We start from the raw sequence: 20,673 nt of genomic DNA, 5'->3' as shown, positions 1-20,673 counted from the left end.
CAGAGCGAGCTTCATCCTCTCATCTGTCGTCGAGCAACGAGACCCGACCCGCCGCTGCGCCTTTATGGACACACTCGCTGTCAACACGTGGTCCTGTCCTCCGCTGAAGGTCGTCAGGATGAATGATGAGGCTCCTCAGGGCTGTTTCAATATTTACAGCTTCATGTTATCAGCTGTGATAACATGAAGCTCCGCCCCCCCCGCTCGTGACTCACCTTGACCACTAACATGTTCACAAACATACGTCCACGTGTTCAACACGTTCATATGTGCTGAACGTCACACGTTCCTTGATTCCTACATGTCGCACTATATTGTATGTCATAAAAACATCATCGTAGTCTCATTAACGTAAATTATGTTAAAAATGAAAACAAACTAATCTTTGTATGAAAACACATCATAGTTCACCATGTGGTCAGAAACGTGATGAACACGTCATCTTACAGCGTGTTGGAGCACATGTTGCAGTATGACGCTTTTACGTGATTTTGTTGTTCTTTGTTGTGTTGTTGTTGTGTTGGTGAAACTCAACGGTTCTCTGAAACAATTAAGGGATTTTCTTTCTTCATACCAACAAACGTTTATTAGACAGAAAAGAGACGATTCATCCAACAGGAAGCAGAAACACCAGGTGACATGTGAGGTCAGAGTTCATTTCCTGTTCTGAGATCATAGATTGTTTCCTGTTAATTTAACATCAAATGATGAAGATGTGCTCGTGTTCATATCTGTATGTCGTGAATTCAACACTTAACGACCAAATATTCATTTATTATCGTGTCAGCAGGAGACTGTCAGACTGTTAAATATTTATTTATATATATTTCCTTGAGAAGAACTGGAACCGAGCTGCATACGTTTGTTTCCAGAGAAGTGGACCTGAGGTCTGGTTCAGAGTGCGCTGTGGTTCTGGATGTGGTTCCGGATGCTGTGTGTGATCTGGTCCGTGGTTCTGGTCCGGTTGTAGTAGTCCATGAAGAGCCCGTCGGGACTGAGGAGGTAGATGAGGACGGTGTGGTCCACCATGTAGTCCCCGTCCTCGTCCTTGGGCCCGGCGCTGGCGTACACTCTGTAGTCCCGCCCCGCGTCTTTCACCTCCTCGGGCGTCCCCGTCAGCCCGATCAGTCGGGGGTGGAAGTCCTGGACGTAGCGGGCCAGCGCCGGCACGTCGTCCCGGTCCGGGTCCACTGTGATGAAGAGCGGCTGCAACGGCGGCAGCGCGGCGTCGCGGTCCAGCGCCGCCACCACGGCGCTCAGCTTGTCCAGCTCGTCGGGACAGATGTCGGGACAGTGCGTGAAGCCGAAGTACAGCAGAACCCAGCGGCCCGCGAAGTCCCGCTTGGTTCTGCGGACGCCCCGGTGGTCCAGCAGGCTGAAGGTGCCGCGACCCAGCGCCACCTGCTGCAGCTGCTCCACGCGCTGACGACGCAACTTCTGCTGCTTCTCCGAGCGCACGAACGCCGTCACGGCCAGAAGCCCGCCGCCGAGCAGCAGCGCCACCAGCAGCCGCGTCCGCAGCCTCAGGCGGGCCGGCGGGTCCGGACCCCGAGACTGGAACCGGGTCTGAGTCCGCTGAGGAGGACGAACATAGGGACGACACGACGGGGACACAAACGTCCTCTGCAGACGTCTCAGGAGTCCTCCTCCGTGCAGATCACCCACAATGCACCGCAGCACCAACATGTCCGCCGGCCGACGACCTGCGACAGAACCAGACGGTTCGGAGGGATACAGAATGATCCGTTATTACGTCATATGACAATCATTACGTTATTACATCAACATTAATGATGATTATTGATCGGAGATTGTTTAGTTTGAACTCCGACTGTTAACGAGGTGTTTGGTAGAAAATATTGAGATATTTTATTTTGTTGATTTCGCCCGAATGAAAACAGACTTCTGGAAAATGTTGAAAAAACTAATATAAAAATAACATTTAATAATTATAAGTTGAAGTTCGATATTTATGTTATTTCTATGTTCTATTTATAAGATTTACACTTTTAAAATCTCATATTTATTCCTGCCATAACGTCTTTAGTTCAAATGTATTCAATATTAATCACTCCGGGCTTTCATACCTGCGCACCACAGCGCCCCCAGCGGCCCCACACGGACTAAGTCGTCATTCATTTTAATGAAACTGACCTGCGCTGGTTGTGAAGAAGCGGCTGTTCTGTGTTTTTAAAGCCGCCTGACATCGACCTGAACCCCGCCGACCTGCAGCGGAGACCCGCACCTGTCCGCAGGTACGTTTCTGTTCTTGTATTGAATCGATGAATGAAGTTTATTCACACGAAACCTCAGAAGTTTCCGCTAACCTAACCTAACCTTGTCCGAGCGAGCCGAACAGGACCGCGTTACGTAAGCGACGCTGTGACGTCAGAGTTAGTGAACGTTACAGGAAGCGTCAAAAACACGACAAACAGTTAGTTTAAATGCTAACCGATAACCAATAGTTAACCCGCTCCACGTTAGCATGTCATGCTAACTGTGAGGCAGCACTCCGTCACTTTAACCTGCTGCAGGGAAGCTAACGTTAGCATGTCGTGCTAAGTGAGTTCCGGTAAACTGCGGCTATCTCACCTGTTCAGAGCCGCACGTGGACTTCTGCGGTCACACACACATCAACCGGTCACACACACATCAACCGTCACACACACATCAACCGTCACACACACATCAACCGGTCACACACACATCAACCGTCACACACACATCAACCGTCACACACACATCAACCGGTCACACACACACACGCTGGATTTACGTCAAACTGCTCCGCGTCCGCAGATTCGACACGAACCGGAAACACCGCCCGGAGAATAAAAAACGTTTTCAGACTAAATAATCAGTTATTTTATAAGAATCAATAATTATTAGTTGCAGCTGAAGTCTGGAAAAACTGCCTGAAACTGTTTGTGTTTATATGTTGTTTTATTAAAATGATAAATAATAATACATAATTTTCTATGTATAAATTATTACACAATCTTACATCTTCACTGCACGGTTTCATTTTTATTCAACTTTCAGGTTAATGTCATAAAAATATATCAGAGGTCGAGAATTCATTTCATATTACAATATAATTCATTAAGTTTTTATTGTTTATTTATTATGTTTGTTTGTCCTTAAACTGAGAGCAGGTGTGTGTTTTCATTATTGATTGATTGATTGATGCTGATTTAGAATCATGAAATAATAAATAAAGACTCAGAATATGCAGAGTACTCGAATGTCCCGGTGGAGACACTGATAACATCTGTCCTCCAGGTCTCTGTGATCACCAGCTCCTCCTCCTCCTCCTCCTGTGTTAGCCATGTGTTATTGATGAGCTGCTCACCACTGCAGGAGAAACCAGGTCAGATGTGTTTAATCACTGAGGAGGAAGAACGATGAACTTGATGGAGTATTTAAGACACCAGGACCAGGATCCGGATCAGGACCAGGATCCGGACCAGGACCAGGACCAGGATCAGGATCAGGATCCGGATCCGGATCTGGATCAGGACCAGGACCAGGACCAGGACCAAGACCAGGATCCGGATCCGGATCAGGACCAAGACCAGGACCAGGACCAGGATCAGGATCAGGACCAGGACCAGGATCAAGACCAGGACCAGGATCAAGACCAGGACCAGGACCCTGCCTCTTGTTAATGTCTCCTCTGTAACTGAACACGTGATCTTTTGGCACCGTTCTTCTCCTTCTCTCCTCATATGGCCTTTAATGTTATCCAGCCCGGATTGGTGTTGCCTAGCAACCACTCAAGAGTGAGAGAGGTGGAGAGTCTGCTGCAGCTCCAGTTTTACCAGCAGGGGAGGGGTGGTGGGGGTGGGGGGAGATTGATGATCCAGTGTTACCTGGTGTTAAATCACACCTGCAGGGAAACGTTAGCTTAGCTTCATCATTCAATACATACATATACACACAATTTCACCTTTTGGGATTACTAAAGTACCTATCTATCTATATACATACATATACATATACACACACACACACACACACACATATACAGTGGGTACGGAAAGTATTCAGACCCCTTTACATTTTTCACTCTTTGTTTCGTTGCAGCCATTTGCTAAAATCAAAAAGGTTCATTTTATTTCTCATTAATGTACACTCAGCACCCCATCTTGACAGGAAAAAACAAATGTAGAAATTTGTGCAAATTTATTAAAAAAGAAAACCTGAAATATCACATGGTCATAAGTATTCAGACCCTTTGCTCAGTATTGAGTAGAAGCACCCTTTTGAGCTCGTACAGCCATGAGTCTTCTTGGGAATGATGCAACAAGCTTTTCACACCTGGATTTGGGGATCCTCTGCCATTCTTCCTTGCAGATCCTCTCCAGTTCCATCAGGTTGGATGGTGAACGTTGGTGGACAGCCATTTTCAGGTCTCTCCAGAGATGCTCCATTGGGTTTAGGTCAGGGCTCTGGCTGGGCCAGTCAAGGATGGTCACAGAGTTGTTCCGAAGCCACTCCTTTGTTATTTTAGCTGTGTGCTTCGGGTCATTGTCTTGTTGGAAGGTGAACCTTCGGCCCAGTCTGAGGTCCAGAGCACTCTGGAAGAGGTTTTCTTCCAGGATATCTCTGTACTTGGCCGCATTCATCTTTCCTTCAATTGCAACCGGTCGTCCTGTCCCTGCAGCTGAAAAACACCCCCATAGCATGATGCTGCCACCACCATGCTTCACTGTTGGTATTGTATTGGGCAGGTGATGAGCAGTGCCTGGTTTTCTCCGCACATACCGCTTAGAATTAATGCCAAAAAGTTCAATCTTGGTCTCATCAGACCAGAGAATCTTATTTCTCATAGTCTGGGAGTCCTTCATGTGTTTTTTGGCAAACTCTATGCGGGCTTTCATATGTCTTGCACTGAGGAGAGGCTTCCATCGGGCCACTCTGCCATAAAGCCCCGACTGGTGGAGGGCTGCAGTGATAGTTGACTTTGTGGAACTTTCTCCCATCTCCCTACTGCATCTCTGGAGCTCAGCCACAGTGATCTTTGGGTTCTTCTTTACCTCTCTCAACAAGGCTCTTCTCCCACGATTGCTCAGTTTGGCTGGACGGCCAGGTCTAGGAAGAGTTCTGGTCGTCCCAAACTTCTTCCATTTAAGGATTATGGAGGCCACTGTGCTCTTAGGAACCTTGAGTGCTGCAGAAATTATTTTGTAACCTTGGCCAGATCTGTGCCTTGCCACAACTCTGTCTCTGAGCTCCTTGGACAGTTCCTTCGACCTCATGATTCTCATTTGCTCTGACATGCACTGTGAGCTGTAAGGTCTTATATAGACAGGTGTGTGCCTTTCCTAATCAAGTCCAATCAGTTTAATTAAACACAGCTGGACTCCAATGAAGGAGTAGAACCATCTCAAGGAGGATCAGAAGAAATGGACAGCATGTGAGTTAAATATGAGTGTCACAGCAAAGGGTCTGAATACTTATGACCATGTGATATTTCAGTTTTTCTTTTTTAATAAATTTGCACAAATTTCTACATTTCTGTTTTTTTCTGTCAAGATGGGGTGCTGAGTGTACATTAATGAGAAATAAAATGAACTTTTTTGATTTTAGCAAATGGCTGCAATGAAACAAAGAGTGAAAAATTTAAAGGAGTCTGAATACTTTCCATACCCACTGTATATATATATATATATATATATATATATATATAAATCCTGTCCCTGATGGAGTGTCTCCTTGTCACTCTGTCTCCTTGTGTCTCTGTCTCCTTGTCTCCTTGTCTCTCTGTCTCCTTGTCTCTCTGCAGCGGTGCAGCAGTACCGGCGTCTCGGAGCCGTGAAGGGGTTAATGAATGACGTCATGCGTGCTCGTTGGGTTTTCACACCGTGGCTGTCTGTCTGTAGCATGTAGTGACGTCGCTCTGCATCACGCTGAGAGAGGAGCTGATGCTGAGGAGGAAATATAGGAAAACAGAAGGAGGAAGAGGAGGAGGAGGAGGAGGTGCACTGCTCTCAGAACCAGAACACTGCATCAGGTAGGTGCTGGTTCTGATCCGTGTCTGCTGCAGGGACAGAGGAGAGGGATGGATATGAGACCGGAGGAAGGTCACTCAGAGGGAACAGACACCATGAAGAATATCTGCAGCTGATTCTGCTTAAAGAGGCAGTACAACATTTTATTGATCATGTTGTAGCAGCAAGACTCTGATTGACTGTCGGACCTTTGAGACTCAAACATGTCGAGTTATTGAACAGATGTTTCAGCTGCAGGACAAGAAAAGCAACCTGGACTGTGTTCAATATGAATATCACGAAGAGGTAAACAGTCTGTGATGTAGTAATGAGTTGACATCACTGTAATATTTAGAATGAGGAGGATGATAACCTGATAATAATAAATTAAACCATGAGGTCTAATTGATCATTTACCAGAACATGTTCCAAAGTCTGTTTGTTTGTTTGGAGGTAAAACTGTAAACATAAACATGTTTAATGATGTCACATGTCTCCTGGAAATACTGCTGTAATTTTTAAGGGAATATGAGTTTATAAACCATAAACTGTAGTAAAGTTGTTCGTAGTTTCCAGGTCTGTAAAGTGTAGTACCTCTGAGGACCACTAGGGGCCGTCTCCATAGACTCCATCTGTAGTACCACTTAGGACCACTAGGGGCCGTCTCCATAGACTCCATCTGTAGTACCACTGAGGACCACTAGGGGCCGTCTCCATAGACTCCATATGTAGTACCACTGAGGACCACTAGGGGCCGTCTCCATAGACTCCATATGTAGTACCACTGAGGACCACTAGGGGCCGTCTCCATAGACTCCATATGTAGTACCACTGAGGACCACTAGGGGCCGTCTCCATAGACTCCATATGTAGTACCACTGAGGACCACTAGGGGCCGTCTCCATAGACTCCATCTGTAGTACCACTGAGGACCACTAGGGACCGTCTCCATAGACTCCATCTGTAGTACCACTGAGGACCACTAGGGGCCGTCTCCATAGACTCCATCTGTAGTACCACTGAGGACCACTAGGGGCCGTCTCCATAGACTCCATCTGTAGTACCACTGAGGACCACTAGGGGCTGTCTCCATAGACTCCATCTGTAGTACCACTGAGGACCACTAGGGGCCGTCTCCATAGACTCCATCTGTAGTACCACTGAGGACCACTAGGGGCGGTCTCCATAGACTCCCATTCAAAAAACATCATGGTGTTGTTAGATAAAGTCCCTTGTTTGTCCTTCTGGAAATAATTTGTTACATATTAGAACTCAAACACCGATATGATTGGGGACGGGGCTGTTTGATTGACAGGTCCCCAAAACATCCAAATATGGTCAATACTGGCTCCAAAAAATAAAACGTATCCACTAACTCAATGATTAACTCCACCACTAACTCATACACTAACTCATCAACTAACTCGTCCACTAATCCACTAACTTGATCACCCACTAACTCGTACACTAACTAATCCACTAACTTGTCCACTAACTCGTCAATAAACGAATCCACTAACTTGTCTACTAACTCATTCACTAACTCGTCCACGTATCCATTAACTCGTCCACTAACTCGATGATTAACTCATCCACTAACTCGTGTACTAACTTATCCACTAACTTGTCCACTAACTTATCCACTAACTTGTCCACTAACTCGATGATTAATGCATCCACTAACTCATCCACTAACTCGTCCGCTAACTCGTCCATTAACTCGTCCACTAACTCAGTCCCTAAACTTCTTCTTTGATGAAGATGAGGGTCTTCCTGTTGGTTCTGTGTTGTTTTTGTTGTTGTTGTTCAGGTATAAACAGTCTGTGGTTGGTTCAGTCTCTGTCAGTCTGATCTGGTGCATTATAGAAGTAGTGCAGCTGCAGGTCAGGCGTGTTGTTGATGTGTTGTTGACGTGTTGCAAGTCAGACATGTTGTTGACGTGTTGCAGGTCAGATGTGTTGTTGACGTGTTGTTGACGTGTTGCAGGTCAGATGTGTTGTTGACGTGTTGTTGACGTGTTGCAGGTCAGACGTGTTGTTGACGTGTTGTTGACATGCTGCAGGTCAGATGTGTTGTTGACGTGTTGTTGACGTGTTGCAGGTCAGATGTGTTGTTGACGTGTTGTTGACGTGTTGCAGCTCAGACGTGTTGTTGACGTGTTGTTGACATGTTGCAGGTCAGACGTGTTGTTGACGTGTTGCAGGTCACATGTGTTGTTGACGTGTTGTTGACGTGTTGCAGGTCAGACGTGTTGTTGACGTGTTGTTGACGTGTTGCAGGTCAGATGTGTTGTTGACATGTTGTTGACATGTTGCAGGTCAGACGTGTTGTTTACGTGTTGTTGACGTGTTGCAGGTCAGACGTGTTGTTAACGTGTTTCAGGTCACATGTGTTGTTGACGTGTTGTTGACGTGTTGCAGGTCAGATGTGTTGTTGACGTGTTGCAGGTCAGACGTGTTGTTGACGTGTTGTTGACGTGTTGCAGGTCAGATGTGTTGTTGACGTGTTGCAGGTCAGACGTGTATCAGCTGGTTGTGTTTCTGTGTTTGATCGATCTTCTGTGTAGAATTTGTATCTGTGATGATGCAGTTGTAGTCGTGTCGCAGTTTTCACATACCACCTCCCTCTCCCCCTCCTCCTCCACCCTCTTATCCTCCTCCTCCTTCTCCTCCTCTCTCCCTCCAGGATGATGAAGATGCTACAGCGCCTCCTTCTGTCCGGAGCGTGAGGAGTCTTCTGTGGCTCCATCGTATCCTCCACTCCTCCCCCCCTCTGCGTGGAGCTCTGATCCTCCATTGACCTCTCTGCAGCTGAAGCTCCGCCCCCTCCATTAGCTGACATCATGGACGGACTCCGTCTGCCTCCCGTCATCGAGGAGGTCCTCGACCCGTCTGGTCAGTGGTGTGTGATGAAGAGGAGTGTGAGTGATGAAGGAGTGATAAAGAGGAGTGAGTGATGAAGGAGTGATGAAGAAGAGTGTGATCAGTGACACACCTCACACTCGACACTTCCTGTGTCACAATAAAAGCCCTCCAGAGACCCATAGGTAGTTGTATCTTTTATTCTTTTAAACTTTTAAAACTCTGTTGATGTTTCCAGGAAAAGTGAGTGGAAGGCTTTTATTGTGAAAGGGCTGGAGGAAGTGCTGCATGTTCCCTCCTCAGTGTTGTGTGTGTGTGTGTGTGTGTGTGTGTGTGTGTGTGTGTGTGTGTGTGTGTGTGTGTGTTTAATGTCAGGAGGAAGAGGATGATGATGATGGTAGACCCCTGATGAAAAGGAGCATGTGCTCGAGTGATGACAGGAGGAAGAGCAGGATGATGATGTCACTGTGATGCTGCTGTCACTGCCTCACTGTGATTGGCTGCCTGCCAGCAGCTTCGACCAATCGAGCAGGCGAGCTGTCAGAGACATAAACCTGCAGCTTCATCAGCGTCTTCATCAAACATCCGACACTCAGGGTGGATCAAAAGATTTTATCAATATTAATTATTGATCTGATCGATGAACTGATTGTTTTCATCTGTGATTGAATTCATATTTAATGTTTAATTTTCTGAATAACAATCTTTTGAATCTGTGAAGCCTGATGAGGAGGAGGATGATCAAGAGTAGGAAGAGGAAGAGGAGGAGAACGTTACAGAGCTCATTTATGAACATGAATATTAACGTTAATAAAAACAATATTCAGGACTTCCGCAAGTGAAAAACCAAAATGTTTTGGGCAAAGTTTTTCTTCCTCCTTGTCCTCGTCCTCCTCCTCTTGCTCCTCTTCCTGTTCCTCCTCCTGTTCTGAAACACCTGCATGACTCAATATGACATATTTAACATGTAACCCCTCCCCCACAACCCCTATCCCTACCCTCTCTCTCCAAAGACGAGCTGTGCGAGCTGAAGGAGGAGAAGCCCATCATGCTGGCAGACACCCTGACGGCCAAAGAGAGGGAGTCTCTGGAGGAGAAGGAGGAGCCGCTGGGAGATGGAGAGAAGGGACAGCAGGAGGAAGAGAAGGAGGTGACGGAGGAGAAGTTGGAGGAGGAAGAGGAGCAAGTGGCGGCAGGAGGAGGAGTGAAAGATGAAGAGGAGGAGCTGGAGGAGCTGAGAGCTCAGGTGATACAGCTGCTCCTGGAGGTGGAGGAGACGCAGGAGGTTTCCCAGAGACACGAGGACAACGTCATGGAGCTGCAGGGTGAGTGTCAGCTGACTCCTCCTCCTTCTCCTCCTCCTCCTCCTCATGGTTCTCCTGTCTATCCTCAGGTCTCCTGGATGAGGAGCGACTGGCCAGCGCTCACCAGGCTGAGAGCTTCACCAGGCAGATCCAGAGACTACAAGGTTCAAAGTTCACTTCCTGTTTCCTGTCAGAGGTCAAAACATTCAGTTTGATCACCATCATCATCACCATCATCATTTTCATCATCATCATCACCATCATCATTTTCATCATCATCACCACCATCATCATCATCATCATCATTACCCTCACCATCATCATCACCATCATCATCACCATCATCATTTTCATCATCATCACCACCATCATTATCATCATCATCATTACCCTCACCATCATCATCACCATCATCATCACCATCATCATTTTCATCATCATCACCACCATCATCATCATCATCATCACCTTCATTATCATCATCATCATCATCATCATCACCTTCATTATCATCATCATCATCATCATCACCTTCATTATCATCATCATCATCACCTTCATTATCATCATCATCATCATCACCTTCATTATCATCATCATCATCATCATCATCATCATCATCATCATTACCCTCACCATCATCATCACCATCATCATCACCATCATCATTTTCATCATCATCACCACCATCATCATCATCATCATCACCTTCATTATCATCATCATCATCATCATCACCACCATCATCATCATCATCATCACCTTCATCATCATCATCATCATCATCATCATCATCACCTTCATTATCATCATCACCTTCATCATCATCATCATCATCATCATCATCATCATCACCATCATTATCGCTCTGACTCCCCCGTATGTCTGCAGCTCAGCTGCGTTCGGTCCAGGAGGAGATGGACAGCCTGGAGGAGGAGAAGGAGAGCGAGCTGGAGGAGGTACAGCAGGAGCTGCGCTCGGCTCAGGAGGAGGTTCTGGTGTTGCAGCAGGCGGCTGAGGAGGCGGCAGGAGAGAGGGAGAACGACATCGCCTCCATGCAGGAGGAGCTGTGTCGTCTGAGGGCGGAGCTACAGAGGCTGCACGCCACCTCGGCCGAGTACGAGCTGGAGGTCACAACCCTGAGAGCCGAGATGAGCATGAAGAGCTGCGGCGCCATGGCACACGGTAACTAGTTACTGTAACTAGTAACGTTAAAAACTGTAGCTAGTTACTGTAACTAGTAACGTTAAATAATGTAACTAGTTACTGTAACTAGTCATGTTAAATAATGTAACTAGTTACTGTAACGAGTAACGTTAAATACTGTAACCAGTAACGTTAAATAATGTAACTAGTTACTGTAACGAGTAACTTTAGATCATGTGTGTGGTCCGTGCTCAGGTGACATCACTCAGCTGCAGGATGACATCATCTGTCTGACAGACGATCGTCGGACTTTGACCACCGACAACAAACAGCTGAGAAACAAAGTGGAGCAACTGCAGCAGCAACGAGACACGTGAGTGGTCCCAGCAGCTGTCAATCAAACCGTCAGCCTGTCCTCACCACTGAAGTCTCCTGTCCGTCTCCTGTGATCAGGTGTGACGACGTGTACCTGGCAGTCAGAGCGGAGGGCGGCGCTGAGCGGGAGCAGCACGACCAGCAGAAGGACTCGTACATCACGTTCTCCCAGTCCGGACCCGAACCTGGAGGCGGGGCCTCGTCTCTGGTCCAGGAGGACGTCAGCGTCCTGAAGGTCCAACTGAGACAAGCGAAGGAGATGGCTCAGAAAGTCCAGAGAGAGGTGAGACTGGGATGGACTCAGTTTGTCTGTCTCTCCGCGGTGAGGCTGGGATGGACTCAGTTTGTCTGTCTCTCCGCGGTGAGGCTGGGATGGACTCAGTGTGTCCGTCTGTCCGACAGTGTGACGGTCTGAAGGACGAGCTGGTCGACCTGCAGCGTCTCTACGACGGCAGCCAGGGGGAGCGAGCAGCGCTCCAGGAGGAGCTGCAGCGCTGCAGGGCCGAGCTGCACCAACTGGTGGGCAGGAAGTCCAAGGTGAGGGGTCAAAGGTCAAAGCCTCGGGGGTCGAGTGGAGAGCTGATAGATCGTTGGGGAAAGGACAGATCAGGCTGAATCCTTGTTGGTTGGTTCAATGAATGAAACATTTCCAGGTCAGTTTAAGAAGCTCTAACAGCGGAGGTCTGAGTTCTGGTCTCCATGACGACTGTCCATCTGCTGTGTGCATGTCGGCCCGTCGGTTCATTCTGCTTCCTGGTTCGAACGGTTTGTTGTCGTCATCTCGTCTGTTTCTCTGTGCTGCCGTCAGACATCAGGTTTATTGAAAGGCTCTGTCTGATTGGCTGAGGGCTGGTCGTGTGGGGAACACCTCCTGAACGACTCGTACCTCCACTTGGACTTTAGCACCAGATCCTGATGTGGTTTCAAAGACTTTCCAGGACCTGCTGGGTTTGATTGACAGGTGACAGGATGGACTTGAGACTTGAGACAAACTTTCAGGCTGAAGACGTTCCTGGTTTCAATAACGATACGTATTTAAGTTGGATTTAATCTCTTTGACTCTTCAAGTTGACGCGATCAACCAAAGACCTTTGGACTCGTCCATCTTGATGTTAGAACCAGACACAGAATTTGCTAACAGCTCGTCTGGACCGTTGACTCAGCGCCGACGTTCCTACGTGACTCGAAGACTCGCTGGTCTCGACTTTGGACTTGAATTGTATTTAAGAAGTTAAAACCAGAGATGGAATTTGTTTGCCTGAGACTTGGCGAAGGTTTCAAAGCGTTTTGTTGGACTTGCTTTTCTTGACCTGAGACTCTATTTGGATTTTGGTTTTACAACTAGCGACGGAATTTGTTGTCCCGAAGCGTTCTGGTCTCCAAGCGTCGGACGTTTGTTGGACTGGCCGGTGACTCGATCCCTCCTCGGCTCCTCTTCATCCAATCATCCACTTCATTCCTGTCCTCCATAGTGGTAGTTTTCCTGTAGTTGAACCTTTACCCACAACCCCCTGCAGCGTGTCGGTGGACATCTTTAATTGACAAGATGCGGCTGTTTGTAGCTTCGACCGCGGCCATCTTGTCTTTGAATGTTGGATGTCTGGACATCCTGCTTCCTCCGTCACCTTCGTCTCATCAAACTCTGTAGATTTGATGGTTGTTGAAGTTGCCGGCCTGTCGTCTCTCTTCTGTCTCCGTCCATCCTCTTTCAATCCGGTGTTTCATTGGCTGCCTGCTCGCTGCTCTCCCTCACGCCTTCTGACTTTATTACTCTGATTATTTTATTTTCTCCTCTCTCCATCCCCCCGACACTCCTCTGTCTTCTCCTCAGAGCACTCGTCCGTCTGAGCCCCCTGTTCTCTCCATCCCCTTCATAGGAATGATTGTTATAGTGGCCTTGATTTGGTGCTGGTGGGAGGAGCTGGCGTCCTAGAGGGGACCAGGTATGGCCACGCCCTTCTTTCTCTACGACGCTGTGCTTCTTGTAGCATCTGAGTGGCTGAAAAACAAGCGAACATCGTTTTAAAACCTGTTCTGATGATCCAGTTAAAGTGTTGTTGAAGTCCGAACCTCCTCCCTGATCTCTGGAACCAACCTGGCAGCGTGGCCAACTCCCCGGAGGCCCCACAGGGCCCCGGAGATCCCAGAGGGCCCCAGAGGTCCCAGCTTTACTCTGATCATTTATAGTTGCATAATTTAAATGTTTGTAAAGTCATTAGAAAGTTTACCTCTGAAGTAAATCAGCTGTGAGGATTCCTCCATCCTCCACCAGGGGGAAGTGATGTGTAAATGCATCTCTATTGTCTTAATTCTTACTGAGACCGTTTGTCCAGTTTGATGGATCATCGTGCTTCGAGTTTTCTGCGTCCAAGTTATTAACACAACACCTCAGTTATTATAGAAATATGAGGGTGGATCAATAAGTTCAGTTGGGAGCCTGATGTGAACGTATTGATCCGTATGGCAGCGCTGAATGTGTGAACGCTGCGTCACAGATCAGCTTTACTGACTCGTGGTCTCTCAGCAGAGTAACACTGAAGGCTGGAACCTGGCGGTGGCGGCGGTCGCCGTGGCAGCCATCGTGGTTCTGGTCATCCCCAGCTTCACCAGGGCCTGAGGGACCGCACAGGAAGTGACCTCACGGTGAACTGTGGGATCGCCGTCACCCATCCAGCGCCGCCCTCATCCATGTCGCCGTACTGATGTCTGCTTGTCGTATCGCCTCGACCCGAACGGACGCCAGTGAGTGCCGGAGGGAAACGCCAACGATCCGAATGACTCTCTACTCCCCCTGCAGGTCAGCAGGGAAGTCACGCCACGGATTTACTGATCACACCATCATGGTCCAAGAGTCTGACGGGAAGTGAAGGTTTTCTAGAGTTTGAAAATATCCAGAAGAATTTAAAGGTTTTTAAAATGCAGTATAAAGTAATATATCATTGTATCTCATCATTTTGCGTAAGCGTAGCATTTTGATGTCGTAGCTGATCAAAGTGAGCTGATTTTTGTATCATATTTATTGTTAAATTTAAACAAAGTAATGAACGTTTTCCAATAAGTCTGCAGTAAAATGTTCAATATTTCCTTCTGAAATGTAGTAAAAGCATAAAGTAGCATAAAATAGAGAATACCTTAAAAACGTACAGTATTTGAGTAAATGTACTTTGTTGTTTTCTTACACTTTTTACATTGGTGAGGTCGAATAATTTTTTTTTAACTGATATGAAATAGAAAAATAACTTTCTGCAGATCAACTGAACTTTGTTTAAAATCTCAAAGTGCTGAATGATAACAATCAAAGTTTTTATTTTTATAATCCAAGTTTGATCTATTTAGTTTTATTAAACCAGGTTTTAATATTTAAAACACAGCAGCATGCAAATCCAGTAAAGAGCCGTGGACACAGAACAGCGTCTCTACGCTTCCTCAGAATATATGAATATAGATTTTTATTATGTAAAACTGCAGTCAATATCAGAAATATAAGTTTATGTTGAGTGAAGACGTTTGTGAATGAAAGCCTGAGTCACACTTCTGGGTCATGATGGCGAGCGTCTGAGAATCAGCTGATCAGCTGAAACTAACAGATTTATATCATTTATCACGTGAAAAATTGGTCGTTAGTTTCAAAATAACATGAGAATTATAAAAATTCAGACTTCTTAGTCTGAAAACATTCACAGAAATGATCTCAATTTACAAAGATACAAATCTTTTTTTCAAAATATAATTTCAGAGCTACAGTTCTTCGCCTTATTTTTTCTTGCTGGATTAAAAGTATTTTGCACTCGCTGAGTTTCAGATGACGAAGAAAACAGAAGCAGATCAAATTGGATTGTTTTGTGTTTTTAATACATCGACTGCTTCACGCTGAAATATCGTCCCATCGTGTGTTCATCTCAAACCGACTGATGTAGTTTAGCACGTTTGGTTTGTAGCATGAAAAGCTTTATTTGTCCATTTATAGAGGAATTTAAAATGTCTGTATTTGTGTGTTTATAGTACCAAACGAGTAGCGTGAATATCTACTGAGCAAAGCAGCACTTTCAGAAGGACATTTATTGGAGATGAATCATTTCTGAGATTATTTGTGTCAACTGATTTCACTGTGTTTAAACTCAGATTGTTCCAAAGTTGCTTTCGATTTAAAAAGATGTGTTGTTGTTGTTGTTGTTCTTTAGCAGAATGTCGATTGTGGTATTTGTTGTAGAAAATGTGATGAGAAAAGTCAAACAGTTGAGTAAATGTAACTCAAAACGTCAACTTCAGATGTTTTTTATGCAGATGACACTTTGTTTTAGGTGTGAAAGGTGAGCAGAAGGCAGAAAAGTAAAGATCTTAAGAAAAGTTTAGTAACCCAAAGACTGATAATAACTTAGCTCCTTTTCAGCCCCATTCGGATTGAAACAAATATTTTCCCCACTGATCTGCGATTAAACTTGTTTGTAGAGACAAAATGTTTTTTTTTATTTTTTTTTTTATTTTTTTAAACTAGTTGTGATTTTATAGAAACAAAGACTTCATTGTGTTCAGGAATCACTTCGTCATTTCTTTAAATAGGTTTTCTCACTGAAATGATGTTTTCTTTAAAGAACTGCCCTGATTCTGATTAAGAAAACCTTTTTGTTGCAGAGATATCATTTATTAAATTGGTAAATAGAAGAGGACTGAGAATAGAGCCTTGTGGAACACTACGACAAATGTTTCTTCTTCTTTTAGAACTAACAAATTAAAAGAAAAAGAGAAACTGTTTCACGTTCTGGGGATAAATCGTGTCCGAATGGAGCTGCAGGGATTCAGCACCGATCAAAACTTAAAACCCAAAGAAAGAGAAGTTAGAGGATGCGCGTTTATTTGAGTCGGTCAAAACTTTAAAATACGTCTCAGATCATCTCTTTTTTGTTATTTTTCTTACACGTTCTCTTTTTTAACTTTTTTGTAGCTTTATATGTTTTTTTTTATTGAGTTTGATTAAATTCTCTGTCCCTCTTTGTTTTGCACGTAGACACGTTTAAATCTTTAAGTGGATCTTGATTCATGTTTACATTTAACTGGAGACCAAATGATCATAAAAATAAATAATCAGAAGTTTGAATAACTGTGATCCTGTTTACGGTGGAATCAAGTGTTTAAGTTCAACTTCATGCATGAAAAAGGACGAACAGCTTAATAAGAAACATTCCAGTTTATTTACAACCTCTGACACCATTGAACTGCAAAGAAACAAAAAGCCTCCTGCTGAAAAAAATATCTGAAACGCTGAAAACCAAGTGATCGGTGACGTAACGAGTGAAGAGTAACAGAGCTGTTAACAACTGCAGGACGTTAAATGAAGTCACTCGTAGAATTATTGATTAATGTGATTGAACAGGACGATGATCAGATGCATGAAGTCCTGTATTATTATCGATGTGAAATATTGTACGTGTCATTAAGACCTTTTAATAGATTTTGCATGTCAGATGTTTTATTATGAAACACATGGAATCTTATTTTGTAGGTTTTCTTTGTAATGTATGGGAAATCATTTTAACCAAGAAAATAACAATAATAAAAGATTCAAGTTAATAACATGTAAACTATGAGATACAAAATAGCCAGATTTGATGAAATAATGGACTTTAAAAAAAATTATAATTACATATATAAAAGGATAAATAGTCAATACTCTTACTTACTAAGTCACATTTTTTCAGTTGTTAGAGATAATTTTTCACTTTAAAAGTTAATGCTAATTTTGACTTTTAATTCAGTAAATTATTATTTTTTTGTCTAACTTTGACTTCCAAAATATGTTCTTTGTTTTTCCTCACAATGAATCTTGAACACGTGACTGCTTTATATTCCTGACTTCTTGTATCTTTCATCCGGCAGGAAACATCAGTGTGATCCTGTAAACGTTTGTAATATCTAAATGTTGGTACGTACAGCCTCAATAATCAGTCTGTTTATCTGCTTTTTTTTATTATGTCAGTAAAATAAGAAAATCTTCGTGAGCACTGCATGCTGCTGTTCCTCAGTACGACTACCGATTCTCTCTTTTTATTCCTCTTTAATAACGGTTTGTATTTTTCCTCCAGTTTGAGTCGTAGTTGATGTTTATTTTAAAGGAAGTTATTTTTCATGCTGCTGATTCGACTGTTTAGCGCTTTTGTCAGATGTAGAAATAGTTTCATCATTGGTTTACTGATATCTTCCAAATTATATTTATTTAGTACATTTATATTAATGTACTGAAACCAACGTTATCAGTACAGTTGATTTATACAATTCTTACCATCTTTAAATGCATAATTTTCATGCACACAAAAGTTTTCTATTTGTTTACAGCAAAATTTATTTTAAGATTAAATGTCACGAAACACCGGGTTAAAAAAAAGACATTTAATTTTGCATATGAACAATGAACACAAATTCTGACACGAAACTGTCATAAAACGCAGACTGTTGATTCATCGTACAAAAATTCTGTTTGCTTTTTAAGAGACGTTTAAATAGAAAAGTTAAACAACCTGAAAAGTTCCGTACGAATTTCTTTCACATCTGAAACATTTAAGCAAAACAAAGATTTAACGACCAGCTTGTTTTCCTACGAATATCTTCCACCTGAACTTAATGTTAATAATAATGTTAATAATAATGTTAATAAAGGCCGCCGATGAAATGACTTATTGTTAAAAGACCTTCACGAATTTTCCTCGAACAGTTTTATAACTGTTTATAGAATTATAATTTAAATAACGTGGTAGGAGAGTTTTACTTGGGAACCGTAAAGATACGTTTGGAAAACTTTCTCCATGAACATAAAGTTTCTTCAAACCAAAAATGTCTTTGAAAACATGATTTAATTTGGACTTTTAGTTGTTAAAGACACAAAATTAAAGGACAATTTACTTATGAATAAATCCTGATTTCTCCTTTGTGATGTCAGAAACCTGAAGTCCGTTAGCTAGCCGTCGGTGTTGCATGTTTAGATTTAGCAATGTATAAAATTTGCATGAAATTAGACGAATAGATTGAAATGTTTTATCTCCATGAACATGAACATGAACCTGAACCTGAACATGAACCTGAATCTGAACCTGAACATGAACCTGAACATGAACCTGAACATGAACATGAACAGCGCTAACATTAGCATGAGCGCTGCGGTCCAACTCTTCCGTTAGCTAGCGTCGACTGTTCTATTAGCTTTTCTGGAGTTTAAAGTTTGAAACGTTTGATGTTTGAAATCTTCCCGTCGTCTGTTGTTTCTAATGACATCAGTTTCAGCTGTTCTAGTTTAGCACGAAGACTGGAAGCAAGGCGACGTCGTTAGCATAAAACCAAAATAGATGTTTTGTTGTTGTTTTTAGCTGCAAACCTAATAATGTCAATAAGAAGTGTGGAACTCATCTGTCTGTCGCACAAACATCGTTTAACTGCTCGTTTGTTTGTAACTGCCGTTAGCAGTTTTAGCTTAGCTTAGCTAAATGAAAGCAAACCTTAATTGTAAAAAATGGGCCAATGTGACGTGTTGTTTGATTGATGTAGATAATTGTAGATAATTGTAGATCATTGTAGATAATTGTAGATAATTGTAGATAATTGTAGATAACTAGATAATTGTAGATAATTGTAGATAATTGTAGATAATTGTAGATAATTGTAGATAACTGTAGATAACTGTAGATAACTGTAGATAATTGTAGATAATTGTAGATAACTGTAGATAATTGTAGATAATTGTAGATAATTGTAGATAATTGTAGATAACTGTAGATAACTGTAGATAATTGTAGATAATTGTAGATAACTGTAGATAATTGTAGATAATTGTAGATAATTGTAGATAACTGTAGATAATTGTAGATAATTGTAGATAACTGTAGATAATTGTAGATCATTGTAGATAACTGTAGATAATTGTAGATAATTGTAGATAACTGTAGATAACTAGATAATTGTATAATGTAGATAATTGTAGATAACTGTAGATAACTGTAGATAACTGTAGATAACTGTAGATAATTGTAGATCATTGTAGATAATTGTAGATAACTGTAGATAATTGTAGATAACTGTAGATAACTGTAGATAACTGTAGATAACTGTAGATAACTGTAGATAATTGTAGATAATTGTAGATAACTAGATAATTGTAGATAATTGTAGATAACTGTAGATAATTGTAGATCATTGTAGATAATTGTAGATAACTGTAGATAACTGTAGATAATTGTAGATAATTGTAGATAATTGTAGATAATTGTAGATAACTGTAGATAACTGTAGATAATTGTAGATAATTGTAGATAATTGTAGATAATTGTAGATCATTGTAGATAATTGTAGATAACTGTAGATAATTGTAGATAATTGTAGATAACTGTAGATAACTGTAGATAACTGTAGATAACTGTAGATAACTGTAGATAATTGTAGATAATTGTAGATCATTGTAGATAACTAGATAATTGTAGATAATTGTAGATAACTGTAGATAATTGTAGATCATTGTAGATAACTGTAGATAACTGTAGATAACTGTAGATAATTGTAGATAATTGTAGATAACTGTAGATAACTGTAGATAATTGTAGATAATTGTAGATAACTGTAGATAATTGTAGATCATTGTAGATAACTGTAGATAATTGTAGATCATTGTAGATAATTGTAGATAACTAGATAATTGTAGATAATTGTAGATAACTGTAGATAATTGTAGATCATTGTAGATAACTGTAGATAACTGTAGATAATTGTAGATAACTGTAGATAAATGTAGATAACTGTAGATAATTGTAGATAACTGTAGATAATTGTAGATAAATGTAGATAACTGTAGATAATTGTAGATCATTGTAGATAACTGTAGATCATTGTAGATAATTGTAGATAATTAGATAGATAATTGTAGATAATTGTAGATAACTGTAGATAATTGTAGATAATTGTAGATAACTGTAGATAATTGTAGATAATTGTAGATAATTGTAGATAATTGTAGAT

At 42.5% G+C, this 20,673-nt stretch overlaps 2 protein-coding genes across 12 annotated transcripts; one reads left to right on the top strand and one right to left on the bottom strand.

The window, feature by feature from the left end:
• Positions 1-558: 558 nt before the first annotated feature.
• On the bottom strand, positions 559-2,779 carry sco2 (synthesis of cytochrome C oxidase 2). Of its 2 annotated transcripts, none has more exons than XM_069724170.1 (2): positions 2,593-2,779; positions 559-1,703 (listed from the first exon to the last, which is right to left on the bottom strand). In XM_069724170.1, the coding sequence occupies exon 2, from the start codon at positions 1,684-1,686 to the stop codon at positions 895-897; it is 792 nt and encodes a 263-aa protein (XP_069580271.1). In that variant the 5' UTR covers positions 1,687-1,703; positions 2,593-2,779; the 3' UTR covers positions 559-894. The 2 variants fall into 2 exon arrangements, with proteins under 2 accessions (XP_069580271.1, XP_069580272.1); XM_069724171.1 differs by lacking the exon at positions 2,593-2,779 and adding an exon at positions 2,155-2,238.
• Positions 2,174-18,911, top strand: LOC138636241 (coiled-coil domain-containing protein 136-like). 10 transcript variants are annotated; one of them, XM_069724160.1, is made up of 11 exons: positions 2,174-2,255; positions 5,789-6,016; positions 8,679-8,887; positions 9,868-10,179; positions 10,248-10,322; positions 11,050-11,343; positions 11,560-11,677; positions 11,758-11,962; positions 12,082-12,216; positions 13,511-13,622; positions 14,204-14,290. In XM_069724160.1, the coding sequence occupies exons 3-10, from the start codon at positions 8,836-8,838 to the stop codon at positions 13,610-13,612; spliced, it is 1,293 nt and encodes a 430-aa protein (XP_069580261.1). In that variant the 5' UTR covers positions 2,174-2,255; positions 5,789-6,016; positions 8,679-8,835; the 3' UTR covers positions 13,613-13,622; positions 14,204-14,290. The 10 variants fall into 10 exon arrangements, with proteins under 10 accessions (XP_069580261.1, XP_069580263.1, XP_069580268.1 ...); XM_069724162.1 differs by lacking the exon at positions 2,174-2,255 and adding an exon at positions 3,641-3,791 and having other exon boundaries at positions 14,207-14,292; XM_069724161.1 differs by lacking the exon at positions 2,174-2,255 and adding an exon at positions 3,642-3,782.
• The last annotated feature ends 1,762 nt before the right edge of the window (positions 18,912-20,673 follow it).

The sequence above is a fragment of the Brachyistius frenatus genome, unplaced genomic scaffold (genome assembly GCF_029030835.1).
Source record: "Brachyistius frenatus isolate BFR_SWC_R1_liver_20210118 unplaced genomic scaffold, ASM2903083v1 Contig_362, whole genome shotgun sequence".
NCBI lineage: Eukaryota > Metazoa > Chordata > Actinopteri > Embiotocidae > Brachyistius > Brachyistius frenatus.
Note: the sequence above shows the minus strand (reverse complement) of the source record. Positions and strands in the feature narration are given on the sequence as shown.